This window comes from Saccostrea cucullata, unplaced genomic scaffold (assembly GCF_032062105.1).
Source record: "Saccostrea cucullata isolate Sc308-1 unplaced genomic scaffold, CSIRO_AGI_Scuc_v1 ctg495, whole genome shotgun sequence".
In the NCBI taxonomy this organism is placed as follows: domain Eukaryota; kingdom Metazoa; phylum Mollusca; class Bivalvia; order Ostreida; family Ostreidae; genus Saccostrea; species Saccostrea cuccullata.
The window spans coordinates 14,791-36,327 of NW_026923961.1; the positions used below are offsets into that span (position 1 = coordinate 14,791).

Genomic DNA, 21,537 nt, shown 5'->3' on the forward strand with positions numbered 1-21,537 from the left:
TTTTATCTAAGATTTATGTTATTGTTAAAATTTCTTTTATAAAGAAAAAACAATTCTCACATTTAATGTTCATATTTGTGATCAAATAAATGTTTAATAAACAGTGAAATCAGGGAGTCAATTCAAGCTCCTAAGTCACATTGATTAGATACTTTGGGTGCAGACAAAAACATGGTGGAGTGTTAGTCTAAGTTCTCTTTGCTGTTTGCCAAATATTTATCTTCTCTTTTACTGCAATGAACTTTTAGGCCATTTTTACGTTTAGGAAGGAACATTCTACAATATTCCATTAAAATGAAGAAGGTAATGCGTGTTTAACAGAACAAAATTTAAATTGAAATACGGATCATTAATTTCCTCATCACTCATCAGCACACCATGTATGGGGTACTACTAAACAGAGTACGCTAGAGTACGATAGAGTACTTTAGAGTACGCTAGAAAAATTATGTTATTTAATGCAATTAAATTGTTTATTTATGTATGTACAACTTGATTAAACATCATTATAAACTTATTTTCCAATATTTGTTTCAAATATTTGTTTTTTAGCGATATTTTGACAAGAAATAACATCCAAAATTAAAAACATGGTCATTAAATTGATTACCATTGGCTTATACCTATAGCTAATAACACAATCTCGATTAGGCCTATATGGTTGTTTCAGACTTTCTTAATCTAAAGTAACTTGCATCAAAATTTTTTCTAATAATATTAAATTAATGAAATGTGCATGTGTAAATATTTTTCAGAAACAAAAATATTCAAAAAGACATTTTAACGTTTCAGGTAAATGGCGGAGAGCAAGGCAGATCAACCGTAACCTGAAATCAAAAATTGAAAAAATTCATTAATGTCAGAAAAATTGAATGTTATTTTTTTAAAATATATATTCAGATGTTATGTTTGTACTAATGTAGAAAAACATAGGCATAAAAGTAAGTTTTAATTGCATATAAATTATAAAATATAACCTGCATACTCTAAAGTACTCTGTGTACTCTTTTTCAGTAGGACCGCCATGCAACGGCAAGGTTTGCCATTTTCATTTTGCAAAGATGACTGTTACGGCTGTATATATTTTAATGGAAAGTAAAAGTTATTTATTTAAAGAATTGGGTTATTTTGTTAGACTTTACTTTTATCAGTGTTTATATTTTTACATGGAAAAGGCATAGGCACTTGTTTCTGTAATGATTTTTAAACCCATAGTAGAATATAATAACACAAGGTATATAACTCTGAATTACGATGCCAAGTAAATTTGTTATCACAAAGTCAAAAAACATGTCATTTATGTCTATTTAAAGACACTTTCAGAGGAAAAGTGTTAGATTGAAGGCATGAAAATAATAAGGGGCAAATTGTTGTTATTCATTGACTTTCTACGCACCAAAATAAACACAAGCATAGGTCTGATACTATGGCTTTTGTCAAAACATTTCTTTTAGATCAAATGTCTGTAACAGTGATAAAAACTTTTTTTTGCAAGTCTGTCTAAGATAATTCTCAATTCTTGGAAGTAAGCATTTGATTGGATAATTGAAAGGTCATCAGAGGATGAGTAAGATGACCCTGAATGGAGTTTCGATCGTCAGATCCTTGTGTAGTGATCTGTGTGAGCGGATCAAAGGATCTGATTTTAATCAGATTGATCCACTGTCTGTGTATTTTTAGGAATATAATATGTTTAATAATCATTTAATTTACCATACAGGGTTACTAGATGACTTTTCTTGCACTATATAGACTTGTTTTCTTTCATTTATAGCAAACCAGAGGAATTTCAACTTTTCCAGCTAATGCAGGGATGGGTGTGCATGTAAATTCTAGTCAACCTTCAAACTCACAAACACAAAATCAGCGTATGTAATCCATGTTTAATACTTCAGATAATGTCTATTAGTAATATTTATGATTGAAATATTTTCAAAAAACTTAAACAATTTTGAAATGATATGAGAGTTTTGTTGAAACTTAAAACCTAAAACCACAATTAAACAAAAACAAGTAACTGTTGATGAGACTATTTAAAAAGTGAAAGCAAAGAGATAATTCTTTTGCTCAATAGTTTTGTATTCTTCCTAATGACAAAAATAGTAGATGTTTGTTTTCCTCTTAAGATTTGATTGAATTATTTTATGCTGTATGTTTGTTTTAATTATTTTATGTGGTGTGTTTGTTTTCCTCTGAAGATTTGATTTAATAATTATTTTATGCTGTATGTTTGTTTTTGATTTAATTATTTTATGTGGTAGGTACAAAAGGTGGTATGATGGGACCAGGCATTGTACACAAGAACACAGTTACCTCAACATTAGCAAATAATACCATGATGCCTGCTGCCAGCTATACCACAATGCACCAGATTCCAGCAGCCAATCATACTCCGGCAGTAACTCCCACACAAGTCCCATTGGCCAATCAGAATGGATCTATGGGACTTCCTGTGGGGCAGATTTCACAGAGCGGTGAGTAAATGCAGCAGCAGAAGAAGTAGAAATCTCTATCAGGAAATTTTCCTTAATGAGGATGCAGTGAAGTGTTCAATAGTATGAATTGGATTAACACAATTTTTAATTTAACTCTTTCAACACTGAGTAACTTTTACAGACCCAGCGTATGTAATTGAGTAATTTAAGCCATCATCAGAAAATCATCTGTCATTAGAAAAAATACTATAACTTGATTCTTTATTTAATTAAATATTTTAATAAAAACACATCATGAGAAAGAAAGACAGTTAGATTGTATGAAATTTATATGCATGTAAAATTATTTAAGAAGACAAAAGCGCCAATAAAAAAAAATATTTTGTATTTTAAATGACTTTATGTAATATTTTGATAAATTTACTGCTATGAAGTTTCAAAGATCACATATGTTCTTACCATGTTTAAATTAGAAATTATTCTCCGATTAAAATCAATGGAATATGTCATTATTTGAAAAAATTTCAAAAAATAAATAAATAAAAACATGGTGTTCTTTAATTATTTAGAGCTGTAGGCTTACAAAACGTGGTCCATCTTGGAGACCATATTGTTCCAAGTCAACACAGTGACTACCTCACAACATTAGCATATCAATGTATATGAACGTTTATAATATCCAAATCCCCGTTTTTACTTAAGATTTCGTTGTCAGCAACATCGGACATTTTGATGTTTACGCCCATTTTGCTAGTTTCTTTGTTTCCTTTAACATTCGTCTAATTTTCCCTTTTTTTCCAGTGTTTTTTGCCATATGGTCCGCCATATTTGTTACAGGATGTTTACATCAATCTATCCATAATTCATAGCAAAGATTTTGCATAGAGAATACTTTCTATTTCTAAGAATAAACATGTTACTTCAGTTTTGTGTCTGAAACCTCCACAACAGTCTTTCGTGTTGAAAGGAGAAATTTTATCAGACCGTTGTGGAGGCCTGCAGTGTTGCAAGGGTTAAAAAAATATTTGTGTAGACAACAAAGATCTCTGAAAGAGCATTTTTTGTTAAATTTTTTCTTCTTTATTTTCAATTCTAATGGCGGTGCAATATAATGATGAATGGGTTCATTTTGAAAGTTTACAGCAGAATGTTGTTGTTGTTCATTGACTTGATTGTATTTAAATTACAGGAATGGTGCAACAGCAAACAGTCATCAACAGCCCAGCAGCAACAATGCCATCGCTACAAGCAACCAATGCAACAATGCCACCACTACAAGCAACCAACACAAACGGTGCAACTCCCATCAACGCAACAGGTGACCATAATCCAGCAAAAGACTTGGCAAACACAAAAGAGAAAACCCCAATGTGTCTTATCAATGAATTGGCCCGATATAATAAGGTAAAAAAAAATCTCTACTTTTAATTAATAAAACAGTGAAAAAACCTTTCAGAGACATGACAACATATCTTCCTTAAATAATAAAATCATGTACCTAAAAAATCTAAAGATACACACTGTTGAAATCTAATAGAAATTTTGGTTCTATCCTGGAATTCTTCTGTGGTCAGTAATTCTGAATCTTACTGAAACCAATGCTGTACTTCCTTAGGAACTCATGAGATTTATGTTTAATAACAGTTTTTGTAATCTTTCCATGTATACATTATTATATAGATTATGTTTGTAAACTAGATGTTGTACTATTATTTTTGTTTGTTCTATAATGTTGTCTCTTTATGCCCTTCTCTGTAGATCTCTCACCAGTACACTTTAGTGGACGAGCAAGGCCCCGCCCACAAGAAAACATTCTTTGTCCAGCTCAAACTCGGGGACACGGAGGAATATTCTGCCTCGGGTGCCAGTATAAAGAAAGCGCAGCACGCAGCGGCAGGGGAGGCCCTTGAGAAAACCGCCTACCCCCACCCTCCAGCAAAACCTACCAAACCCCATCATAATGGTACGTATCAAAAAACCCCACCCTCCAGCAAAACCGACCAAATCACATCATAATGGTACGTATCAATTTATCAAACACCCCCACCCTCCAGCAAAACCGACCAAATCACATCATTATGGTATGTAACAAACACCCCCACCCTCCAGCAAAACCGACCAAATCACATCATAATGGTGTGTATCTAACACACCCACCCTACAGCAAAACCTACCAAACCACATCATAAAGGTACGTATCTACCCCCCTCCCCCTAACAATACCAACCAAACAATCATATTGGTACTTATCTAACATCCCCCTTTTTCCTCAGCAAAGACCTGTATTGTAGCTTATCTTTTGGTTGCAGGTTGGATGACTGAGTACGGAAATCAGCCCATCACTCCTACAGTAGAACTGAATGCCTTGGCCATGAAGCGTGGAGAACAAACCCTCTACAAACCACTGGAACCCCAGAGACAGCTCCCCTACTACCAGTGTCCCCCCAACTACAACTACCGGGGCCTGTATAATCAGAGGTTTGATATTTGTTCTTTTCTGTCAGCAGTTCTCTGACATCATTATATTCACCATGAGTCAGATTTTCGGCTGTTAAATTTTGGTTTAAAATTTCTGCATGTATGACTGACCACTACCCCCAGAAAAGGGTTTATCAATATTTTAACATGTTTAGTTATCTCCCTTTCATTAAATACCACAACCCCAGAAGCAGTTTGTTGTCATTTGAACATTTGGAGTTATCTTTCTTTCATTAGGTACCACTACCCTCGGATGATGCGGGTCTTCTACGTATCCCTGAAGGTGGGACAGAGAGAGTTCATCGGGGAAGGTCCGACTCGCCAGGACGCGCGGCACGACTCGGCAAAAAAGGCCCTCCACATTCTACGCAAGCTCCCGCTTCCCAATGAAGGGGAGAAGAAACCCGAGGGCTTGGTGGAAACCGATGGAACTCCAAGTACTTCTTACTAATTACTTATAAACATTGCATTGTACATGTATATTATATTGCCTTCTCTTGTCATAGAGACAAATGTAATTTTAAAAATCCATGCATTTATAAAGTTTTACTTGTTAAAATTGAATTGGGATCATAAAAAAGAAGAAGAAAGATTGATATGAAACCCCTAAGGCCTTGGTTAAATCAGACAACAAGAATATTTTTTTCTTTTTGGCTGCAGTGCTGTAATCTTATATACTTTGAGGAGAATACTTTTTAATAATGAAGTATTGATAAATGTATATTTTCTCTACAGATGAAAAAGATATTGTGAAGTCTGAGATCAGCCTGGTACACGAGGTAGCCCTCAAGAGGAACATGAGCGTCAGTTTTGATGTAAGTGACTGAATCATTGAGTTTATATAAAAATTTCAGGGATGGCAATCAAATACAAAGTTGATAATCAGTTAATCACAAGATTTTCCAACTGATTAATCAGTTAATTGTATCTAAATTAACATTTTTATATCCCCCGCAAACGAAGTTCGGGGGGGGGGGGTATATAGCAATCACCTTGTCTGTCTGTCTGTCTGTCTGTCTGTCCGTCTGTCTGTGCAAACGTGTCCCATCCATATCTTTCTTATGGAGGGACATTAGAATCTACTACTCCACACAAAGATTGCCCATGACCTAAGGGTGTGTCATGACCTTGAATCAAGGTCATTTGGGGAACTTCAAGGTCACTGGAAGAAAAATTTCATAATTGGTGTCTGGTCCATATCTTTCTTATGGATAAACTTGGTAGGTTCTCATTTCACACAAAGATTGCCCATAACCCAAGGGTGTGTCATGACCTTGAGCCAAGGTCATTTGGGGAACTTCAAGGTCAATGGAAGAAAAATTTCATAATTGGTGTCCGGTCCATATCTTTCTTATGGATAAACTTGGTAGGTTCTCATTTCACACAAAGATTGCCCATGGCCCAAGGGTGTGTCATGACGTTGACCCAAGGTCATTTAGGGAAGTTCAAGGTCACTGAAAGAAAAATTTCATAATTCGTGTCCGGTCCACATCTTTTTTATGGATAAACTTGGTAGGTTCTCATTTCACACAAAGATTGCCCATGACCCAAGGGTGTGTCACGACCTTGACCCAAGGTCATTTAGGGAAGTTCAAGGTCACTGGAAGAAAAATTTGGTAATTCTTGTCCGGTCTATATCTTTCTTATGGATAAACTTGGTAGGTTTTCATTTCACACACAGATTGCCCATGACCTATGAGTGTGTCATGACCTTGACCCAAGGTCATTTGGGGAAGTTCAAGGTCACTGGAAGAAAAATTTCATAATTCATGTGTGATACATATCTTTATTATGGAAAAACTTACTTCTGAAAAACCCAGCGGGGGGTATTTAATCCCGTTTGGACAGTTCTAGTCTTAATTTTTTTTCAAATCACTCAAGTAAACCCAGGTAAATCCTAGCCAAAAATCAGACTATAATTGTTATCAAAACACATTTCACACCTGTTGTTCTATACAAAACACATTTCACACCTGTTGTTCTATACCTAAATATCAAATGTGTGCAAAACGGGAACACACCAAATAAATATACATTTAGGACAGTTGGGGTTACGACACGGTGTTTTCACAGTAATCAACACTAAACAAATTAACTGACAAATTATCCTACGGTCTCAATACGGAAGGCCAAATTAACTTACATGTAAATACTGTAAATTCCTTATTTTTCGCGAGTACTTATTTCCGCGAATGGGCTCTTCAACGTCAAATCGCAAGAATAATAATTCGCAAATGAACGGTTGGTCACGAGATTTACATAGATTTCAGCACCATAAAAATAAAGCAAATAATTTTATTTTGTGTGTGATGCCTCTCGCGAAATTACGTGATAATTTATTCCACGCATATGTTATATACCGTAACACTAAATTATCAAACTCAGTGCAGAAATTTCTTATTTTAAGAAAGTTTTAAGAAAACTGTCTCCATTTTTTCATAAATTTTATTTTTTCCCACTAACCAATTACAGATTTTCTAACGGATTGCCATCGTTCCGACCGAGTAATCGGTTAACTGCTTGCCATCCATAAAAAATTTCCTTTAGGGTTCTTTTTAGGTAGGTTCTTTTTTAGGTAGGATTTTTAAGTCGTTTAATTTTCTATTTTTAAGTTATCCATAAGTCAGGTCCCCCCTGATATCCTTACATTTTCTATTTTTAGGTTTTCTGTACCATTACGTATAATTTACATTTTCTATTTTTAGGTTTTCTGTGAGTCGTTTCCTTACATTTTCTATTTTTAGGTTATCTGTGAGTCGGTCCCTCCTCATATCGTTACATTTTCTATTTTTAGGTTATCCGTGAGTGGGGTCCCCCCTCATATCGTTACATTTTCTATTTTTAGGTTATCTGTGAGTCAGGTCCCCCTCATATTTTTATATTTTCTATTTTTAGGTTATCCATGATTCATTCCCCCTTCATATCACTATGTTTTCTATTTTTAGGTTATCCGTGAGTCGGGTCCCCCCCACATGAAGACGTTTGTGACCCGCTGTAAGGTGGGGGACATGGAGACTGAGGCCGAAGGGAACAGTAAGAAGGTGTCCAAAAAGAAGGCGGCCGACCTGATCCTGGAGAAACTGAAGGAGCTCCCACCCCTCCCTCCCTCCGTGATCCGCCCTCGACCAAAGATCAACAAGAAAAAGAACAAAAACATCATCAAGGTAAGTCCAGTCATTGATACTTCTACTGCAGGTACATAATGTGTTTTCTTATGTAAATTAAATGCATAATTGGTGTTTGGTGTGAAAAGTCTTTAAGAATGGTGTTTACAGGAGCACCTTTTAAAAGAGGCCATGTAATCTGAAAATGACAAACTGGCCACTTAGGACCAACTTCAATTTCAGAGAAATTCATGTTATATCTGCTCTAGTAACCTCTTGTTTACTATTTAAATAAATTTAATTTAAAATTTAAAATGATATCAACAGATTACCTGTATATTAGAACAGCAAAAGATAAAATGTTTGAAATGGATGACAAGTGTACAATTTAATTTGGTGACTGAAGTTTTTATGTTGTTGTTATAAAGCAACAAATGCAGAAGGCTGATCCTAACTACGGTGTGGGAATCAACCCGATCAGTCGCCTGATTCAGATTCAGCAGGCCCAGCAGAAAAAGGAACCAGTTTACACCTTACTGACGGAGAGGGGACTTCCCAGACGCCGAGAGTTTGTCATCCAGGTAAAATATGAGTCTGAAGTCAAATTCCTGTCCTGTGTCGGTAGGTCTGTGTTAGTAAAGTTAGAGATAATGCTGCCTTGTAGGTACTCATTAGAGATAATTCTGTTTGTAGGTACAAGTTGACGACCAGACCTGTACTGGAGTGGGTCCCAATAAGAAGCTGGCCAAGCGGCACGCAGCTGAAGCCATGCTGACTCTGCTGGGATACAACAAACCCTCCCCTCAACCCGCTAAACCTGCCATCAAATCTGCCAACAACCAGGAGGTAAATATAACATCCAGGGACCAGAGTCATTAAACAGGCTAAGACAACATTTGTGTGAGGGTGTGGGTTATACACCCTGATGAACTTACAAAAATCAAAAGAAGAACTTTAAAATTTTAACAAAATTTAATAACAAAATTAAAGAACAAAGTAAACAGAAATTTTAACAAAGAATTTAACCAAAAAAAAAAAAAATGTACAAAAATAAAATAGATTGAAAATGTCTTTGTTAATTGGTCCTGGTCCTCAGTCAGTCAGTGCGCATGTCCCTTGCAAACTGAATTAAATTTCAAAGTTAATGTTACCAATGGTTACCTTACGTAAGTGCGGAAATCCTTTAAAATAGATTTTTACAGTTTCCTTTTTGTATGGCTGCACGGAACAATGTTAATTAATAACGGGCTGTGGCACACTGGGTTCCTGTCGGGTTCCAGAGACAATGGTCCGTGCCAGGCTCAACACTTTGAAATGTCTTTCAATGAAACTAAATATTCAGAATTATTTCCAAATTCACAATAGTTATAATTCTCAAACTTTCACAATGTTTGGTTCATATAATAACTTTAACTCAGATAATGAAATGTTAATGAGGGTCACCGCCCGATGATATACTAGTAACTCACAGAACGGGTTTTAGAGAGTCGGCGATAGTTCACTCACACGCTACGGTCTCTGTCACACACCATAACATGGAAATGGCTACTCTCAAATAAAGAATTTTACCCGACAGTTTACATATCTGTAACATTCTGTAGAGAGACTTTAGGCATGAAAATAAGGCATAAGACCCATGTGGTTTTCTATGGACAGGCCCCCTGTGTAGCACTAGAAACACTATTTGTTTGTCCCGACCATACACAGAGCACGCTTTAACCTTACTATTTAAAGTAAAACGAGGGGCTCCCCACAGGGCTGCTATGTTACTATGGGAACTAAAGGATTTAGGGGCTCCCCACAGGGTTATTACACAAGTTACCGGAAGGGTGAACCCAGGGGATTTATTTACAATGTAATGAAGAATTTCAGTTTGTTACAATTTGTTTTACCTGTGTCTAGTCCAAAAAATCTGATGTTTTCCTGGCTTTTTTACGATTTTGATATTTTACATGCCAGGAAAATGTAAAAGTGCCATTACGTAAACTGGGAATCACACCTCCAACCGGAGGCGACCATTCTTCTTTTGATTTTAGATACTTGCAAACTGAATTAAATTTCAAAGTTAATAGTTACCAATGGTACAATACTTAAAGAACTTACCAATATAGTTTTTAGCTCACCTGAGCCGAAGGCTCAAGTGAGCTTTTCTGATCAAAATTTGTCCGTTGTTATAGTCGTTGTCGTTGTTGTTGTCGTTGTCGTTGTCGTAAACTTTTCACATTTTCATCTTCTTCTCAAGAACCACTGGGCCAATTTCAACAAACTTGGCACAAAGTTCCTTGGGTGAAGGGGATTCAAGTTTGTTATACTGTAAACGCCCTTTTCCAAGGGGAGATAATCATGAATTTGTTAAAAATTAATGGCATTTTTAAAAAATCTTCTTCTCCAGAACCGCTGGGTCAGGAGAGATGAAACTCATGTGGAAGCATCCTCAGGTAATGTAAATTCAAGTTTTTACAAGTTCTCAAGGGTGGGGAAATATGGCCGAAAGTTTTACATAGGAATATATAGGAAAAATCTTTAAAAATTTTCTTCTCCAGAACCACTGGGCTAGGAAAGATGAAACTCATGTGGAAGCATCCTCAGGTAGTGTAGATTCAAGTTTGTACAAATCATGACCCCCGGGGCAAGGGTGGGGCCAAAATGGCCGACTAAAGTTTTACATAGGAATATATAGGGAAAATCTTTAAAAATCTTCTTCTCCAGAACCACTGGGCCAGGAAAGATGAAACTCATGTGGAATCATCCTCAGGTAGTGTAGATTCAAGTTTGTTCAAATCATGACCCCCGGGGCAAGGATGGGGCCAAAATGGGAACTAGTTTTACATAGGAATATATAAGAAAAATCTTTAAAAATCTTCTAGAACCACTGTGCTATGAAAGATGAAACTCATGTGGAATCATCCTCAGGTAGTGTAGATTCAAGTTTGTACAAATCATGACCCCCGGGGTAAGGGTGGGGCCAAAATACCTTTAACAGTTTTACATAGGAATATATAGGAAAAATCTTTAAAAATTTTCTTCTCCAGAACCACTGGGCTAGGAGAGATGAAACTCATGTGGAAGCATCCTCAGGTAGTGTAGATTCAAGTTTGTACAAATCATGACCCCTGGGCCAGGGTGGGGCCAAAATGTAACCAAAGTTTTACATAGGAATATATAGGGAAAATCTTTAAAAATCTTCTTCTCCAGAACCACTGGGCCAGGAAAGATGAAACTCATGTGGAATCATTCAGGTAGTGTAGATTCAAGTTTGTTAAAATCATTACCCCTTGGGCAAGGGTGGGGCCAAAATGGCCGACCCTAGTTTTACATAGGAATATATAAGAAAAATCTTTAAAAATTTTCTTCTCCAGAACCACTGTGCTATGAAAGATGAAACTCATGTGGAAGCATCCTCAGGTAGTGTAGATTCAAGTTTGTACAAATCATGACCCCCGGGGCAAGGGTGGGGCCAAAATGGCCGACCAAAGTTTTACATAGGAATATATAGGGGAAATCTTTAAAAATCTTTTTCTCCAGAACCACTGGGCCAGGAAAGATGAAACTCATGTGGAATCATCCTCAGGTAGTGTAGAAAGTTTGTACAAATCATGACCCCCGGGGCAAGGATGGGGCCAAAATGGCCGACCCAAGTTCTACATAGGAATATATAGGAAAAATCTTTAAAAATTTTCTTCTCCAGAACCACTGTGCTAGGAAAGATGAAACTCATGTGGAAGCATCCTCAGGTAGTGTAGATTCAATTTTGTACAAATCATGACCCCCGGGGCAAGGGTGGGGCCAAAATGGCAGACCAAAGTTTTACATAGGAATATATAGGGAAAATCTTTAAAAATCTTCTCCAGAACCACTGGGCCAGGAAAGATGAAACTCATGTGGAAGCATCCTAGTAACTTCAAGTGTTTTAAAAATTCATGACCCCCCGGCCCTGGGAATAGGGTGGGGCCAAAATGGCCGACCCAAGTTTTACATAGGGATATATCGGGAAACCTTTTAAATTCTTCTTTTCAAGTACTTCAAAGCTATGATTAGTGATACCCGGGGTATTTAGATGGAATCATCCTCAGGTAGTGTAGATTCAAGTTTGTTCAAATGATTATCGCCTGGGGGGGGGGGGGAGTAAATTCAAGAAATGATGTGCTTTTGTGGCCCCTGGGCCTCTTGTTATGGTTCATTTATGAAATAAATAATCCGTTGAAAAAGGTTTTATTACACTGTCAAGATTTGTCTTCAACTCGTGCATTTTAAAATCTTGCATGTCCTGTTACGAAAAGTGGAGTGATATTTTCTTTTCATCGATATTGGTGAGTACTAGAGACATTGTGGTTTTGATAAATTCTGATTTCGGCATTTAGTTCGGTTCACAAGTATCGAAAATCAACTCCAGTTGAAGACGGCGAAATTTCCAGTTTTCGTAATGGTGCTGGTTCTGACGTTTTCCTGGCGTATAAAGTATCAAAATCGTAAAAAAAAAGCCAGGAAAACGTTAGATTTTTCGGACTAACCTGTGTCCAGTAAAACTTTGTTTGTGACCATTAAATCAGCATTAACAGTCAACTATAAAAAAGTTATTCCCTAATTTGACATATGATTGATTTTTCAAATTAAATCGAAGTCTGCTTCTTGACCCAGAACAAGGTTCAATAGCTTTGTCTTGAAATTATTGGAAATTATATTTAATGGACATTTGATAATCCATTCCCCACATAAAAGAGAATGAACTATGAGACTCACACCTCAGTAGATTGTCTTGACCATTCTTCTTTCTGTTTCAGGAGACAGGAATTAAAAAAGTGACATTTCAAGAGATGACAGAGGAAGGTGGTGAGTTTCTATTTATAGAGTTTCTATTTATAGCTGTAGTGAGCAGCTTTCTTTCAGAGTTTCTATTTATAGCTGTAGTGAGCAGCTTTCTTTCAGAGTTTCTATTTATAGCTGTTGTGAGCGTTTTTCTTACATTTCACTTTATTGGTAAGTAGTCCACAACTGTATACTGTAAAATCAAAACGAAAAGTTTTATCACAATTATCACTGAATTCAAACTGACCAATTGTGAATAAAAGATGACACCAATAATAGTAAATTGGTTTACAGTTCTCATGTGAAATATGAAATCCTTATCACCAGCCGAATACTAGTAACATTTATAGACAAGGATAATTATTTGTGGAAAAACGAAAATACGGACGAAAACCATATGATCCTGAATCTTCAATTCCAGGGTCATAAAAACGTCTTACATTCCTGTAACGTGTCATTGTGGGATTAAACATTTCAGGAACAGAAAGTGTTGCTAACGGTAAAAGTTCTGGAGGCCGTCAACTGGTTCCCGGCCTATTACTGCTGCCCGATTCTAAATACAACGGAACAGTCTACAGACAAACTCATAGTAAGTATACAGTCTGTGTACCTGTTCTCTCTATATCTTCCCTGTGTATGGTTTATTATTTTTTATTGTCTGATTTTGTTTAGGTGGTACACAACCCTTGGATGGACACGCTACCTTTAACAGTTTGACAAAGACAGCTACGAGACCCGAGATTCATCTCCGACAACTGACCAGCAGGAGTAATCTGGACATCAAGTTTGACGAATTTCAGTCGGGGCAGGTATGTCATAATTTTAGCCTGGGCAGAGGTGCTTGATGTAATTAATATAATGATATCACTGGAGCACTTTATAAAATAAAGTCTCCAGCTGGCAGAGAAAAGACAAACCATTCAAATTTATAAAATACTTGCTTATATCAGATGTATACTGAGTGTAAATACATGTACAGTGTATTGCAGTAATTTCATAGAAGTGAAAATTTAAAAAAATAAAAAGTGTCTATAATCGTAGGGAGCTACGAGTGAGTATCTGAGTAGAGTTTCCCTCCTGTCCACCCCTCCCCGCGTGTTTCACGGTAGTGGAATGTCGACAGAGGCGGCACGAGATTCAGCTTCACTGGAGGCGCTCAAATTTCTAGAAGAACTTGGCAAGGGTGATGGGTAAGTCAAGATTGTTCAACAGCACAGCTCAAAAGTCGAGCAAAAACCAGTCTTCTAATCATCTGGCAAATTGATACATAGGATAGCTCAAAAGTCGAGCAAAAATCAGTCTTCTAATCATCTGGCTACTTAATACATTATTCTTTTATCATTTTTAAGTTTGACGGCAAAACCCAAAGTCAGTTTTTTTCATTCATGAAATACTATTCAGTTTGATGCAATATTCATAATTTTAGAGAGTTACTTCCCTTCTTATACACATATGAGATAGTTGTAGTTCTGCTTAACATTAATACCTTGTATTTATGGAGATGGGCTATATTAAGACTTTCTGCTTCTTTAGAAGATTTCCAACTCTTAGTTTAAATAAAAAAAATCTGCAATGCCACAGTACATCAGTTGTTTTGTCTCTCTTCAATTGAAAAAAAAATCTCTTAAATGTAAATCACAGACACTTGACTTCCTTTTATTTTCTTTTTAAAATAAATCGATACCCCCTGCTTAATATTGAAATTCACCAATAATATACTGTATAAGTGGAAATTTTAGCGAAACGCAAATTTAGCAATTTATCCTTAAAATAATTTTAGCGATTTTTAAAATGCTCACTAAAAAAGCTATTACAAATTAAACACAGTTTATTTTTAGTGATATTTAATTTTAGCGATCTCAGAACCCTCCCTAATATTAATGCCAAAATTAAATCCTCGCTAAAAATTCTCCTTATACGGTATGTTTCGACCATCTTAATTTTTTGTGTCACGAAAGTATAAAATTAATCCCCTTTGTTTTATTTTTCTTCCAGTCCACAAGTGAAGATGGAGGGAGATCTGGCCAGCAGTTCCTCACCAGGTGGCGCTGCACGAGGTGCCACCCTGTAGAGGGACCACCTTTAAACTTTGAACTTTTCTTCATGTTGAGGGTTTTACAGAGCTTGACCTGGTTTGTGGATGATTTGAATGCCGTTATTTGTTTTTTATAGCCATGATTTTTAGGTGGTTTTTTCTTTTCAAATTATCCATTTTCCAAAATTTTGTTTTTTTTTGAATATCAGGAAATTTGTGGATGTTAAACATAGAAGACAGACAGTCTTTGTGTATTTGTATTGTTAAAATTAATGCATAAAAACAAGTTGTTTTGTATTTTTTGCCAGTAATTTACTTGTTATTGTGCATTAAAGCCTTGAAAATTTCCTGTCATATTTAAATTTGAGATTTTTTAAATGTTATTTTTTAAAATAAGCTGATAGCTATATTTTTGCTTTTGAAAACCCTCAAATACTTATAGGATGAGTGGCTTCCCCCGCCAATAAGAATGGAATATGATTTATTGACCCCCCCCCCCCCCCCTCCCTCCACAGCCTCCTCATTCTACTAATTGTTCAAAGTTTAGTTTTGAATTTAACTGGATTCAATTTATCTTTTGTTCAGTCCCAAAATAGTACATAAAACAACATGATCAAATAATGGATTCCTAACAAATATCAGTGCTTGTCAATTAACTCAAATCAATTTTTTATTTGCCTTTGGTTATTAAATTTGTTATTTTGGTGATTGACCATGTTAAATTTAATCCAGGTTTTGTTTATGAATATTTGTGAAGACAAATGTTAAGGAACTTGAACACAATTTTATAAGACAGGAACGTAAAGTTTTCTCTTAAATGAAGAAAATTTTACTCGATAACTTTGCTTGTATTAACTACAAAATATCCTAGGACATTTTTTCACATTAATGCTTTAGAATGTAAAGTTTTAATAGAATCTTGTTTCTCAAAACCTTTACACTAATTTTTTAAGCAGGTGCTTGGAAGGTTTTTAACATCTTGCCAGTTTTATTGTGAGAAAGACAGCTTCTTGTGTCTAGTACATCTGTACATGTATGTCTCTTACATCTAGGGCAGAAATGTGGTTTGTAGTTACTATTACTAAGGGTCATGGAGATATACATGTACCCAAGCTGTGTTCAGGAAAATCCTGCTATTTGATATTTGGTTTGATAAACATGTTTGGAGCTTATATTTTCCAATTTTTTGCCATGCATAGAAAAAACCAACACCCGGGATGTTTGATCAAACTTTATATCACTGTTGTCATTTTTGCATAATTAGATTGTCTTCATTTATAGTCATTTTGTTTTGTGTGGGTGTACACAAGGTCATGTGAAGGTCAAACTAAATGACCCGTGTCTGGTGCTGTTTGATTTGACCTGTACAGCCCTTAAATCTAAGGTAAATCAAGTATTATCAACCTCCAGGATAAAATGTAGCTAAAACTCTTTAAAAAGGCACTTTTAAAAATCTCATGATTTTTTAACCTAATTATTAATGGAACTAAACAGTTTTCTAGGAAGTGATTTTCTTGGTAATCCAGTTTGTATATACTTGATTTACCTTTAAAGCGTGTGTGTTTTTCCGTTGTATGTATTGCTTTACTCACTGTCTGCAATGTAAAAACACACAGAATTTTTCTCTGTATTCATTAAAATATTACAATAAGAATTTGAGTTGCGTGCTCTGTTGTATAAAGATGAAACCGGATGCCTGTGTAAATGCAGGAACTTTATAGAAATCTTAAAAGGCTTCGTCACCTAAACGTGATGGAGAACGTTTCAATGTCATCGACTGTATCACATTTCAGCAACCATATCCTTCACACAGCAGAATCAGTTCCAGGCCATTGTCCTCATTTTTACCGTGGATTTAAAAAAAGAACTTTTCCCCCCTTTTAAATATTTTATTGTTACTTGGAGCAGAACTTTAAATCAAGAAATAAAGAGATAACGAACAATAATCAAGCTGAAATGTACTACTTGTATATTAACATTCAGTGTTATTTTCTTTACGAAATCGTATGATAATCTGGATTGGGATCAGTTGCAATGGAGCAGTAAGCTTCCCCAGTCGACCGGTCACTGTCCTTAAGTTACAATCATTAAGTGAAAGATTAGAATAAATACATGTATCCCCTTGACAGCTTTCCTGCTCACTTGATAAGTCCGTTCAAAATCGATTTTATAATTAAAAACTTCTAGATAAAATGCGAAAACAGAAGGGCTTTACATATTCTATATAATTTGCCCTGGAAAAAAAAAATCGCAACCAAATTAAAGAAGAGATGTGTATTAAACGCTTATGCGCCCCCCCCCAATAATTGGAATTTTTTTCTCCAAGTCCAAGGGCATTACTCTGTCCAAAATGACTCGATCGTACCCAAAACAGAATTTGACCTAGATACTCTTATGATAAATCTGTAAACAAAATTTCAAATATGTGCATCCTCTGCAAAGAAAATGGACGGAAACTGAGGGGCACAACTCTGTCCAAATTGGTCGATAGTGCCCAAAACAGAACTTAAATATTTTTATGATAAATCTGTATACCAAATTTCATTTCAATATATGAAACCTCTCGGAAGAAAATGAACGGAAACTGATGGTGGATCTACAGACAGACAATCTGACCGACAAACAGCAGCAAAGCGATATGTCCTCCCTTCTTCGAAAGGGAGGGGGCATAAAAAGTTAATTGTCCAAAGTTCCCCAACTTCTTTCAGTACTAAATATTCATTCCCTTATTTTACTGTACTGGTGCAAAAAATGCGTTGTATGGGAGGGGGGCGTTATATTCGAAAAAAAATGGTTCGTAGTCCCATCTGTTGCCACGTGCCAGTGGACAATGCTATCACTAACATTAATATCACGTGCACCGTGATCAGCACTTATTTCCCGGGACGACAAGAAAGCTTAGTATTATATACAGAGATTTCTCAAAATCTTAACATATAAATTATAAGGGGGAAATATCGCCAATTGTAACCCCAAAGAAATAAACAATATGGAGAAATGTATGTTGATGTTTAAAATAACAAAATTGTAAGATGAGTCAAGTCTCCTTGGTCCCAGCTGCAGGTTGAACGAAGTAGACGTTCATGATCTGTTTTCCTCTCCGTTATAAAATGTATTGATTCCAGGTAGTACACACAGATTTCATTATATTCCTAAATAGTCGAATTCTCGCACATTTAATTAAAATTTTCATAAATTTTCAAGCACATTTTTGTTCAGAAAACACTCTAAACAAGTTTGCTTATCTTCCAAATTTATATACATGTACATGTATTTCTTGCACAAGTTTCAGATACATCCATTGTATAAAATCTCGCACATGTTTAAATTTTTTTATCAAATAAGGCGTCACATTTGATCTTAAAATATTCTGTCGTTTTTTTTTTATTCCTATGATTTGGTAAACGCAAAACTTGGAATGTTAACAATTAAGATATACACAAACAGATATATAGAATACTATCAAAAAATTTTACAACAGAAGACTAAATAATTGGGACCAAATCAACAGGAAAGGTTTCTGATATGAAAACACTGTTCCTGTTAAAACAATCCCAAACATCTTCTGCACTCTGTGTCCTGATTGGTAGATCTTATGTACTCTGTATCTTGATAGGTAGATCACATCATCCAACTTCTAAATGTACGTTGTATCCTGATTCTGTATCCTGATTGGTAGATCACATCCACCATCTCCTGTACTCTGTATTCTGATTGGAAGAACACATTCTCCATCTTATGTTATCTGCCTCCTAATTAGCAGGTCGCATCCATCATCCTCTGTACTCTATATCCTGATTGGTAGATCACACCCTTTATCGGCGCATGATCGAAAATTATTCCAATGCAGATCGGTTGGGGCATTTGTCCAGCGCCGATTGGTTAGAGATTTCTGAGTCCAGCGCTGATTGGTCAGACATTATGCGGATGAATGTTTACCCGGTGATGGTGTTTAGCCTCATCAGACCGAGTAATCACCATCCGCACAAAATCCGAAAAGTTCTTCCGTTCACAGATTGGTGGAAAATTTTTCCACAATTCTTTCTTCCATGCAATGTGCTATGAAAACAAACGGAGTTTTATTAAACAACATCTTTTTTTAGCCGTACATAAATAAAGCTGTGCAATTCTAAATCAGTTTATTTCAATGCACAAGAAAATGAATCTTAAAACTTCAGTTACTTTTGCGTTACACAACAATAAAATCATTGCTAAGTCGTTATGATGTAAAGTCTATTTGTTTTGTCTTTCTGATGTGAGAAAAGCCCCTCCGCCTCCCTGCCCCTGCTTGGACCTAAATAGGATATCTTGATGCCGTACCCTCTCCAAAACTCGCTGATTAGCTCTAGACACCGACATCGTGCGACCCACCTCTTATGTCATTTAAACTATAAACTCAAAGAATCTCAGCAACAGACAACATGTCATTTCACCTAACTAAACTCAGGAAATCTCAGCCCCAGACACCTTGACGTCGTCTACCTATACTCACAGAATCTCAGCCTCCGACACACTGACGCCATGTCATCTACCTATACTCAGAGTTTCTCAGTCTGACACATTGACGTCATCAATCTATACTCACAAAATCTCAGTACCAAATACATTGACGTCATCAATCTATACTCAGAGAATCTCAGCCCCAGGCACCTTGATGTCATCAACCTATACTCACAAAATCTCAATACCAAATACATTGACTTCATCAATCTATACTCAGAGAATCTCAGTCCCAGACACCTTGACGTCATCTACCTATACTCACAAAATCTCAATACCAAATACATTGACGTCATCTACCTATACTCACAGAAACTCAGTCCCAGGCATCTTGACGTCATCTACCTATACTCACAAAATCTCAGTACCAAATACAATGACGTCATCTACCTATACTTACAGAAACTCAGTCCCAGACATCTTGACGTTATCTACCTATACTCACAGAATCTGAGCCTCCGACACATTGACGCCATGTCATCTACCTATACTCAGAGTATCTGAGCCCCTGGCACTTTGACATAATGGCATCTACCTGTACTCTCAAAATCTCAGCTCCATGCAGACACATTTGACCGCTCGATCGTCGCTGGACCTTTGACTCTATATGCTTTGATCCTCGCTGTAAAGGGACTTGATCCTCGATCGCTGTTAAGGGATTGTGATACAGTTAGATTTATCCTGTTATATTAAACATTTTTACTGAAATCTGAACTTTAAAATAAGCCATAACTACTACCGGATTAAGTAATAAATGATCGATTTTACAAACACTTTGTGTGGTACTACATGTTAATCATGCTGTCGAAGTAGAAATCTTTTTCTGTACCCCCCCCTCCCTTTTGACATCAGGAGGAGGACAGATACAGACCAAAGACATTTATCGCTATCGCAGGTAAATCATTTCATTATAAAATGCCATTGTTTCAAGAGTCAAAACTTACTCCCTGTATTTAATTCTGTATTATAACTGCTTTTATTCTTTGTACACTAGCTCTAAATCGATGAGATATGGCGATAACGAAATGTAATGCCAGAAAATCCACTGGAAGCATACAAATTGGGAGTAAAGCAACTAAGGACATCGTAACAGTGAGTTTTATAAATTGTAAACGATTTTGAATATCTGTGATTTTTGAACAGTTTAAAAAATTAAGACTTCACATATTCCCTCAGAAAACTGTGTGTTCAGTGACAACTCTGTTCACTTGGTGAATATCAAGATTTAGAATTATTTTTTCATTTTTGGGGGGGGGGGGGGGGCAAATTGTAGAACATACAATTTTGAAATACTTGTGCAATGTCGATATAAATCTTTGTTCTATCTCAATTAGGAAAATTTCCCCCATATCAGATTTTTACCTGGATGACAGGTATATAGTAACCACCCCCCCCCCAAGTGGAGAAGAGCTGATCTATCTGGTATCTCCCCTAACAAACCATAGTGAGGTTACCTCCTTAAGTGTATATAACTACATTAGAACCGTTTCATATGCTGGAAAAGGTAAAAAATGAGGGCGATATTGGAAAGTGGAATTTTCATTAGTCCGTTGGTCCTATATTTTTGCATGCAAATGAAATAGTTCAGCGCAGTGGGGTATTTGTGCTGGTATATATAATGAATGCTATGGAATGTTTGTGTGGATAGGGGTAGTCCGTCCTGATGAATAGGCCAGTCATTTCATTGTGAAAGCTTATTTGTGTATATTTTAAGCCATCGCCTTAATGTCCGGCCTGTAAAGGGGTATTTGTATGGATAGGGATAGACGGCCCAGTGGGGTATTTGTGCTGGTATACCGGTATGTACTATGTAGTGAGTCCTAAGGTTTATTGTGGAGGGTTTAGTTAGTTCTGTGGGGTATTTGTGTTAGTATATGTATAGAGAGTCCAGTGGGCTATTGGGGAGGGGCATCGTCAGATACCCACGGATGATCTCCTCTTTTACTCATCATGTAGAGAGATCTACAGAGTCCTGTGGTATTAGGGAGGGAGTAGTTAGTTCTGTGGAGTGTTTGTGTGGGTATATGTTGCGAGTCCTCTGGGATATTTGTGTGGGTAGGGGTAGTCCGTCCTGATGAATAGGTCACAGTCATTTCATTGTGCCCCAACTGTTCACATCATTTAACATTAGATCCTTTTCCGTCTGGCTTTCTCATTCATATACTGGGTAGGTGTCCGC

The 21,537-nt window shown here is 36.3% G+C and overlaps 1 protein-coding gene across 1 annotated transcript; it reads left to right on the forward strand.

The window, feature by feature from the left end:
- Positions 1 to 144: 144 nt before the first annotated feature.
- On the forward strand, positions 145 to 16,512 carry LOC134265343 (double-stranded RNA-binding protein Staufen homolog). Its single transcript, XM_062747563.1, has 16 exons — positions 145 to 303; positions 1,775 to 1,868; positions 2,262 to 2,474; positions 3,625 to 3,839; positions 4,194 to 4,398; positions 4,745 to 4,913; positions 5,151 to 5,350; positions 5,649 to 5,728; positions 7,859 to 8,077; positions 8,446 to 8,598; positions 8,711 to 8,863; positions 12,799 to 12,847; positions 13,302 to 13,412; positions 13,496 to 13,632; positions 13,865 to 14,013; positions 14,819 to 16,512. Exons 1-16 carry the CDS (start codon positions 295 to 297, stop codon positions 14,892 to 14,894), a joined length of 2,232 nt encoding a protein of 743 aa, XP_062603547.1. The 5' UTR covers positions 145 to 294; the 3' UTR covers positions 14,895 to 16,512.
- The last annotated feature ends 5,025 nt before the right edge of the window (positions 16,513 to 21,537 follow it).